Here is a 10,000-nt window from a genome sequence, read left to right as displayed (position 1 = left end):
AGAGTGAGTGAGTGTGTGAGAGAGTGAGTGAGTGAGTGTGTGAGAGAGTGAGTGTGTGAGAGAGTGAGTGTGTGAGAGAGTGAGTGAGTGTGTGAGTGAGTGTGTGAGAGAGTGTGTGAGTGAGTGTGTGAGAGAGTGAGTGTGTGAGTGAATGTGTGAGTGAGTGTGTGAGTGAGTGAGTGTGTGAGAGAGTGAGTGTGTGAGTGAGTGAGTGAGTGTGTGAGAGAGTGAGTGTGTGAGAGAGTGTGTGAGTGAGTGTGTGAGAGAGTGAGTGTGTGAGTGTGTGAGAGAGTGAGTGTGTGAGTGAATGTGTGAGTGAGTGTGTGAGTGAGTGAGTGTGTGAGAGAGTGAGTGTGTGAGTGAGTGTGTGAGTGAATGTGTGAGTGAGTGTGTGAGTGAGTGAGTGTGTGAGAGAGTGAGTGTGTGAGTGTGTGAGTGAGTGATTGAGTGTGTGAAAGAGTGAGTGAGTGTGTGAGAGAGTGAGTGAGTGTGTGAGTGAGTGTGTGAGAGAGTGTGTGAGTGAGTGTGTGAGAGAGTGAGTGTGTGAGTGAGTGTGTGAGTGAGTGAGTGAACAAAGTTGTGAGTGATATCAGTACCACATATGGCTGTATACTTAATGTTAAATTCAAAATCTTGAATAAAACAAATCAATGGAAAAGTCTTCTCCTGCAGTGTGAATGCAGCCTTAGATACTTTTCTTATAGCTGCCTCATGTAGCCTTGAGTGCTGTCTTTCAAACACTGTTGAGTAATTAGCAGGGCTGAGGAACCTTGCTCTGAGGTCACTGCCAATGGTGTAGTGTTCTCTAACCTTGGCACTTCTCAGTCCATCTTTACATGATCTATATTTGACTGGCCAGGCTAGGTATGCTAGGTTTTAGGAAAACTAATATGGTGACATTTCCTGCTAATCACTTATTGGGCAGATAAAAAAAGACACTATATATCTATATTTTTATATACAGTATATATATTGTTCCTTGTAGGCTCTAATTATGTGTCATAAACATTATATACTGGTGCAATGGTTAAAGCTTGGGGTTACAGTTCAGAAAGATAAGGGTTCAAGCCCTAGCACCACTGAGCTGCCTCTGTTGAGCTCTTGAACACATCATTTTATTATTATAAGAAGTAGAAGTTTTAAGGTCATGTCTATGAAGACAGACAAGCAATAATTGTATTAAAAATCTGTTTTGTTCTTTTGCTGATGGTTAATCACAGTGAGATACAACACATTGACCCTACTTCCTCATTCACTAGGTTTCAGGCCTGCCTCTACTTCGCTGCTGTTTTCCAGGTCACGTCATGTGGGGTTCACTACCTGGCCTCCGTTTTTTTGGTGGAGACACCAAAGTTTCTATGTGACACTCCTTGGAACATCACCGATGTCCTTTATGGAAACCATTCGGCAAGCTCGCTGGAGGAGATCTGGCCGTACTATACTCCCGGAAAAGGTCCAGTGGTGGTGCGGACTGTTAACGGAGAGCAGTGGGAACTGGGACCCTGTCGCAAAATGCTGCGTCGCTACACTCAAGACTTTCAGTACGAGTTTATTGGCAACAAATCAGTGGAGTCATGCAACGGCTATGTGTTTGATCGTAGCCAGGTGGAACAGAGCATTGTGACAGAATGGGATCTGGTGTGTGAGAAGGAATGGCTGGCTAAGATTACACAACCTACCTTTATGCTGGGAGTCTTGATCGGGGCACTGCTGTTTGGAGACATCGCTGATAGGTATGCTTGATATCACAATAAGTATTTGAATATATTTACTATAATATTACACCCAGTGTGCACCAGTAGGGCCAGTATGCCTATGCTTACAAATAGTATATCTGAGGTGTTTCAGGGAATTATTAATAAACTGTAACAGGTTTGCGACAAGGTGAAACAATGCTCCCTGTTCCCAGGATAGACTCCAGATCCACTGTGTCCATCTTCATGAATGAATAATAGTGTTTTATTTGTTCAGCATATTTTAGGTGCGTCTTGTCAGCCTGTTCATTATCTTGGATCTAAAACACAACATTATATAATGTAAGTCTGTTTTCTTTCTCCAGAGTTGGCCGACGTCCCATTCTGATGGCCACCAGTGTGTGTCAGTTTGCATTCGGTGTCACTGTGGCCTTTACAGGAAACTACTACACTTTCATGGTGATGCGCTTCCTGCTCGCCATGGTAAGGTTCTCAAAGCCAACATTTAAACAACCACCATGTCAATTTATATCTTCAATTACAATATTTTAAATACACTGACCAGGCATAACATTATGACCACCGGCCTAATGTTGTGTTGGTCCCTCTTTTGCTGCCAAAACAGCCCTGACCTGTCATGCTCTGTGTATTCTGACACCTTTCTATCAGAACAAGCATTAACTTCTACAGCAATTTGAGTAACAGTAGCTTGTATACCCTTTGGCCAGCCTTCGCTCCGCATGTGCATCAATAAGCCTTGACCGCCCATGATCTTGTCGCCGATTCACCACTGTTCCTTCCTTGGACCACTTTTGATAGATACTGTCCACTGCAGACCAGGAACACCCCACAAGAGCTGCAGTTTTGGAGATGGCAGGTGCCATGATGAGGAGATAATCAGTGTTATTGACTTCACCTGTCAGTGGTCATAATGTTATGCCGGATTGGTGTATATTGGGAAATACAGCATGTTGGACCAGTTATATATAAAATAAAATAAAACATCCAAACAGGTTTGGAATGCTGAGTGTCTGGTGCAAAGCTTGTTTATGTTTAGCTCCTGTCAGTCTTTATATAGACACGTCCAAAATATCGCTTCACTTCACCCGCATCTCAGTAAAGAAAGTGTTTTATATCTGGCTTTATGTAACAAATCAACATTTTTAATAATTCAGAGACCCGGGTATGGTCTTTGGATGTTGGTATAAGCAACTAGATTTTTATGTGGAACTAGAAATTTATGTGGAAAGTAATGCTACTTAACTCCAAAGCAGACTAGCTAACATTCAGAAACAATGAAATGTCAACTAAAGTGACATCTTATGAGTAAATCTGAGTGAACATTCATGCAAGAAAAGAAAAAGGAAAACATTGATCTGTTTAGAGATATCTTCACCCCTTCTTCATCTTTCCCTCTCTGATATCTCCATCAAGGTCTCAAGTGGCTATCTAGTGGTGGTTTTTGTATACGTTACCGAATTCACAGGCAGCAAAGTCCGGACGTGGACGTCCATGCACGTGCACGCAGCATTTGCGGTCGGCGTCATGGTGCTCGCTCTGGTGGGTTACCTGATCCGAGTCTGGTGGCTCTACCAGATCATCCTCACCCTCAGTACCTCTCCGTTTCTTCTGTACTGCTGGAAGTTCCCCGAGACGCCATTCTATCTGATGGCCAAAGGACGACACCGGGAAGCCCAGGAGCTCTTGGATACCATGGCCCGCTGGAATGGACTGGATCGCAGAGTGGAGGTATGAGGCATAATGGAAATTTTTATGGAGAATCATGCTATAAAGCCAGTCAAGGTTGTGATTTTATTTTTAATTGTTATATTAAACACATTTGTATTATATCCCTCTAAAATTACTTTTACTGCTATTGATTAATTGATAATTGTGTAATGTTGCCATCTTACAGCTTCAGGTATCTATAAACTAGATTAATGTGACTATATTCCAGACACTTGCTAAGACGCCATTGTTTGTAAGTGTTTTCAAAAAAGCATGTTTTTGACCCAATACAAAATCTCTATAAATTGGTACAATGGCCAACCTATTGAAGGAGATGCCCATTGTTGTGGGCTGTGTGTGTGTGTGTGTGTGTTTTGCAACACTTTTATTTCACCTCTCAGTTTAAAATGTCTTTAACATAACCAACATAAGAATCACTAAAATGAAAAATTTTAGTTTCAAAATAAAATAAAGTATTAGTGAGGTTCTGTTGACCCAAAATTTATGGAACAGTTCAAATAATCTAAATATGAAGATGTTGCCTAATCCACTGGGTCACTCAAGTCTAAAAAAAGACAGATAACAGTGAGGAAACTGTCTCGGAGTAGAGCCAACGCTATCACTTTACCCCACAGCGACGGCTGAATTCAGTCTCCTCTGAACCTGACAGCTGCTTTTTTTAGTTATGCTGCTATTTCAGATAGATAGCACATGTGTGTGAATCTTCTTTTTCAGTCATCTGAAATATTAAATAAGCGTGAGTTTACACAAGGGGCACGTTTTTCTCGGATAAGTAACAAAAGGCAAAACAAATCGAGTCACATGCATTACAGTGACATTAATGTGATCCAAATATTTATTTATTTACATTATTCTTTGCCCAAAATGCTTTTAAATGAAGAAATGAATGAAGTGTAAGTTTGATATGAAGGAATATGGATTTGTTATGAAATCTTTTTTAAATATAATACTAATTTAATTCTCATTACAAATGATATTAATGACCACAACTTGAGTGAAAAGTAGAATCTTTATATTATTTATATGAATTTCAGAAATTCTTTGTGTTTGGTTTCGTCGCCCTTGTGTTATGTTCACTCTTTGACATTATTATGGTTTTCAAAGCAGTCCAGACCTAAAATAAAATAAAATAAAATAAAATAAAATAAAATAAAATAAAATAAAATAAAATAAAATCATTTAATGATTTATTAAATTTACAACATACATAAAAAAAAATAAACAGGGTCAGTTTGACCTGAACACCACACAAAGGTTAACAGTGTGTACTCGAGCTGCCAGCTATGGACTCCACAAGTTTGTGCACAAAACCTCTAATCCATTTTACACGAACTCTCTCAGAGTCGTCTGATCCCACGCTTCAACAGACGAGGAGGGAAATGAGGAAAAATCTGACCTTTTGTATAAAGCAGTCAACAAGATCAATATCGCAAATTTGCTTAGGTTTAAATAGGAACTCTTGAATATTAAGTATTCAAAATATTAAACAATTCTACTGTGCTTTAAAATATTTCAAAAGCTTCTAAGACTTTAAAATAAAAAATACTTAAAAACTTAAAAATAAATAAATAATGGAAATAAGTAATGAATTAAAAAATAAAATAAAATAAAATAAAATAAAATCCCAGATTTTCAATGTGATCTCAGGCTTGTACACATAAGTGTTAAATTATTTTCAGGAAAATTTTAAACTATTTTTCAGTTGTTCTACAATATAATGTTGTTCTACAATATAATGTTGTTCTACAATATAATGTCTCCAAATGAAATTGATTTTAAAACCTCTAAAATCTAAAAGCATTCATATAACTGATGTTTATGTTAACTTATGTTATGTTTATGTGTTATGTTATATTTATTAGACTTCTCTCTGTGCTGTAGGTGTCGGAGCTGATGGAGGAAAGTGGGAATGCACTTCTGAAGGACAGACAGCGAGATGACAGCAGGCTGGAGGAACCGGAGAAGAAGCTGAGCATCCTGAACATGTTCGGCAGCTGGAAGATGGCAGGACGCAGCGCCACATGCTGGGCGATCTGGTTCATTGGCTCGCTGGGTTACTACGTGTTCAGCTTGGGTTCCGTCAACCTGGGAGGAAACCAGTACATCAACCTCTTCCTGGCTGGTGAGAAGTGTGTGTGTGTGTTTAATATATTATAAACATTACACTGCATTTGGTTTGACCTGATTTTAGTAATAAGCTTGTAAATAATTTGATGCATTTTGATTTTATATACATCTTTTCATTTACCTTAAGCTTCAACTTTCAACTTTTTTTGATGCTGCGTGAACCCTGACAGAGTACAAAAAGCAGTCACAGTATTCACAGTCTAGTTCCACGAATTTTTATCATCCAGAGTCAGATGTACATAATGTATGCAGTTATACAGTGACAAAGTAAGAAATATTACACATACATTACTCTAAATTATTTAGGTACATATACTGCTATATCGATATATATTATTTACATTTTATTTCAATATTTTATAATTTAATTATAATATTTATTCTATTAATAATAATAATATTAATATTTTAAATAATATTATATTTTAATAGAATACAATCAGTATTTTTCTCAATTTGGTAACTGAGTGGATCTTAATAGTGAATGAGATTCATATTATGTTTTTAACTATGTAAATTGTAACTATGCAAAAGTCCTGCTGTGAGACGAATATAAGGATTATCTTGTCTTGTCTTGCCTTGTCTTATCTTATCTGGTATCTTAGTGGTTAAGGTGTTGGACTACTGCTTCAAATCCATTATCCACCAACCTGGTCCACCAACCTGCCACTGCTGGGCCCCTGAGCAAGGCCCCTTAAGCCTCATTTGTATAAAATGTAAGTTGCTGTGGATAAGGGTGTCTGCCGAAATGCCAGAAATGTAAATGCCTTTTTTTTTCTTTTTTTTTAGAATAGATGAGAATAGACCTTTAATGTCACTGTTAAAAAATAATAAACAATAACAGACTGTTTACCTGCTCACAAAAACTGGCAATGTAAATAAAAAAGGCATAAATATTACACAAAAGAAACACACAGTAAGGTAATGTCATATAGTGAAATATGGCTGTATAGTGTGTGTGTGTGTGTGTGTGTGTGTGTGTGTGTGTGTGTGTGTGTGTGTGTGTGTTTGATGTTGCATCTGTCACTTTGGGAATTTCTGAAGAGATGGAAAAAAGACAAAAAAACAGGGATTATACTGTATATAGTTGATCCTAACTAAGACTCAAACTTAAACCTGCTAACAGAACACAATGCAGTGATCATTTCTCATAAACAGCATCTTAATTTACATTAAAGCCACAAATCAGATTTGAAGATGTTTCATGTAAAAAAAAATGAAAATCCTGCATGATGGATTAAAACTAAAAAATAGACGGAGCTCAGGTCTAATTGGTCTGAAGGTGTTGATTCATTTTCAACACCTTTAACACACCACTCTTTCTAAAAAAATCGTATCATTTCCATAGTAACAGCTAATTCGCTCGCTCGGGTCCAACGTAACCTAAGACTGACACCGCGGATGAAAGAATGTGCTTTTATTTACCGAGCCTTCAGCACAGAGCACTTTGCACTTTCTGGTTTCTTGGTAACATGACAAGCTTTGATTTTCTGCAGGAAATGATTGCAAGGTAGAGAAGGAGGAAGGAAGAAAAATGCTACACTTGACCAAATATAGCTACAAACTGAGGTTTAATAAGTAGAAAATATTACCTGGGTCTCTGATGTACCAGTTGTTATGTTTATTATAACAGGCTATAAGCCTCTTAAGTCTATTTTTTTCCCTGAGAGGCTAAAATAATGCAACTTCCTCCTGTTTTTGTTGTGTCCATGTTGATGATTGAATGTCTTTGTCATGTCCCACTTCACAGTGGTGGTTAATATGAAGCTCATAAGAAAGTAGACGCTCAAATCTTTAAAAATTTGTAGTGTTTCATAAGTATTTCTGTTTTTATTTGTCACATATACATTACTGCACAGTGAAATTCTTTCTTCGCATATCCCATCCTTGGGGGTTGGGGTCAGAGTGCAGGGTCAGCCATGATGCAGCGCCCCTGGAGCAGGGTGGGTTGGGGACCTTGCAAAAGGGCACAGTGGTGGCAGCTTGGTAGTGCTGAGGTTTGAACCCCAATCTTCCGGTCAACAGCCCACAGACTTAAACACTTGAGCTACCACTGCCCCTACTAAATGCAATAGCTGACTAGATGCAATATATTCATAGAAAGATATTTAAAAAAGCCAAAAATGGTTATTTTTTCCATACAAATAAGTTGTCTTTATTTGTCACCTATACATTACTGTACAGTGAAATTCTTTCTTTGCATATCACATCCTTGGGGGTTGGGGTCAGAGCGTACTTTCAGCCATGCTGATGCAGCACCACTGGAGCAGGGTGGGTTGGGGGGCCTTGCTTCAAAGTAAATGATGACCCATTTCTGTTCTCTGAGACGCTCTTTAGTGCTTGATCTTCGACCACTAAAATAAGTGTAAGTCATGGCGATAAAATAAAATGTCCCATAAGTCAATTTTCAATCTGCTGGTAGACTGGAACACGGGTGTACTGGTAAAAAAGGTTCAAACCAGGAAGTAAAGTTGTACAGGCATTAAAGAGCTGATGATATATGATATGATATGATATGATATATTATACTCTGGAAACGGTCCATAAAAGCAAAATGTCTGATCTGTGTGAAAACCCCTGCACTAAACAAACTCTGGTGTTTGATTGGTTCTTCACAGGTGCTGTTGAACTGCCATCTTACCTAATCGGCTGTATCGCGATGGACCGCGTCGGGAGGAAAATGACGTGTGCTCCAGCTCTGATGCTCGGCGGAGTCGCCTGCATGCTCATCATCGCAGTGCCTCAGGTATGAGATAGTTACCTGATCCGTGAATGAACATCTCTTATTTTTTTCATCCCCCTTTTTTGTAGCAAATGACATACTATTTTTTTCATAATAATGCTAATGCCAAAAAGGTTTATTCAGTTCAGTTGATAAAGAAATTTTCCCATTATTCCTGAAGTAAAGTTTTTTTTGTGTGTGTATACACTGATTAGGCATAACATTATGACCACCCGCCTAATATCATGTTGGTCCCCCTTTTGCTGCTAAAACAGCCCTGACCCATCGAGGCATGGACTCCACTAGATCCCTGAAGGTGTGCTGTGGTATCTGGCACCAAGATGTTAGCAGCAGATCCTTTAAGTCCTGTAAGTTGTGAGGTGGAGCCTCCAAGGGCCCCAACTTACAGGACATGAAAGATACTTTTGAAAGATACTGACCACTGCAGACCGGGAACACCCCCACAAGAGCTGCAGTTTTGGAGTTGCTCTGATCCAGTCTAGTTCAGTTAGTTTCCTGTTAGAAGGATGGATTGAGTGTGTGTGTGTGTGTGTGTGAAACACATGACGGTTGTTCCACTGTTGTTGTTGAATATTTGAAATAAAATGCCAGAGATATATTGTATTAATAAAATATTATTAAAATAATTGTAGATTTAAATATTTTACCAGTCACACCATCACCACCGCTGTGTGTTTGGATTATTACTCACTTTCCCATAAACACGTCTTGCTCTGTGTGTGAAACCGAGTCTATAAACCATGGTGTGCTGCTGAGTTTATTAATAGACCTGCTCTAGGTGGGTGTAAGGCAGCAGGTTTGTACATTCAGGGCTGGATAAGGTGGTGTGTGAGTGTGTGTGTGTGTGTGTGTTATAGCTATACACACTGTAGTGTAGTGGGGTGTCATGTAGCTCTGCTGAGGAGATACTGATTACTGATTACTGATTACTGAGTGTTTTTCAGTAATTCAGTCAGTGATGCCTTATGGACTTGCCTGTAGAGTAACTTGCTGTGAGAATGCATTCTGACTAAAACTATTTAAGGCAGCGCTTTAAAGCCATCATTCAGCAAAGCTATCAGCAAGTCTGTATGACAGCTGGGTACTGAAATAACCTGTCTGTATGTCTGTATGTCTGTCTGTCTGTATGTCTGTCTGTCTGTCTGTCTGTATGTCTGTCTGTATGTCTGTCTCACACACACAGACACACTCTCTCTCTCTCTCTCTCTCTCTCTCTCACTCTCCCTCCCTCCCTCTCTCTCTCTCTCACACAGACACACATACTCTCTCTCTCTCTCTCACTCTCACTCTCTCTCACTCTCCCTCCCTCCCTCTCTCTCTCACTCTCTCTCTCTCTCACACAGACACACTCTCTCTCTCTCTCTCTCACTCTCCCTCCCTCCCTCTCTCTCTCTCTCACACAGACACACATACTCTCTCTCTCTCTCTCTCTCACTCTCTCTCACTCTCCCTCCCTCCCTCTCTCTCTCACTCTCTCTCTCTCTCACACAGACACACTCTCTCTCTCTCTCTCTCTCTCTCTCTCACTCTCCCTCCCTCCCTCTCTCTCTCTCACTCTCTCACACAGACACACATACTCTCTCTCTCTCTCTCTCACTCTCTCTCACTCTCCCTCCCTCCCTCTCTCTCTCTCACACAGACACACACACTCTCTCTCTCTCTCTCTCTCTCTCTCTCTCTCACTCTC

General features: G+C 39.5%; 1 protein-coding gene across 2 annotated transcripts in view; it reads left to right on the top strand.

Annotated features, from left to right (window-relative positions):
• The window catches only part of slc22a16 (solute carrier family 22 member 16), a 38,340-nt gene that overhangs the window by 16,802 nt on the left and 11,538 nt on the right, over positions 1-10,000 (top strand). Inside the window, exons 2-7 of one of the 2 annotated variants that reach the window (XM_058393670.1) lie at positions 1,260-1,733; positions 2,060-2,177; positions 3,129-3,443; positions 5,325-5,565; positions 6,176-6,286; positions 8,189-8,316. In XM_058393670.1, coding sequence (XP_058249653.1) covers positions 1,260-1,733; positions 2,060-2,177; positions 3,129-3,443; positions 5,325-5,565; positions 6,176-6,286; positions 8,189-8,316 — 1,387 coding nt within the window. The remainder of the gene's footprint in view (positions 1-1,259; positions 1,734-2,059; positions 2,178-3,128; positions 3,444-5,324; positions 5,566-6,175; positions 6,287-8,188; positions 8,317-10,000) is intronic. The other variant, XM_058393672.1, reaches the window with a different exon arrangement.

The sequence above is a fragment of the Hemibagrus wyckioides genome, linkage group LG06, assembly GCF_019097595.1.
Source record: "Hemibagrus wyckioides isolate EC202008001 linkage group LG06, SWU_Hwy_1.0, whole genome shotgun sequence".
NCBI lineage: Eukaryota > Metazoa > Chordata > Actinopteri > Siluriformes > Bagridae > Hemibagrus > Hemibagrus wyckioides.
Note: the sequence above shows the minus strand (reverse complement) of the source record. Positions and strands in the feature narration are given on the sequence as shown.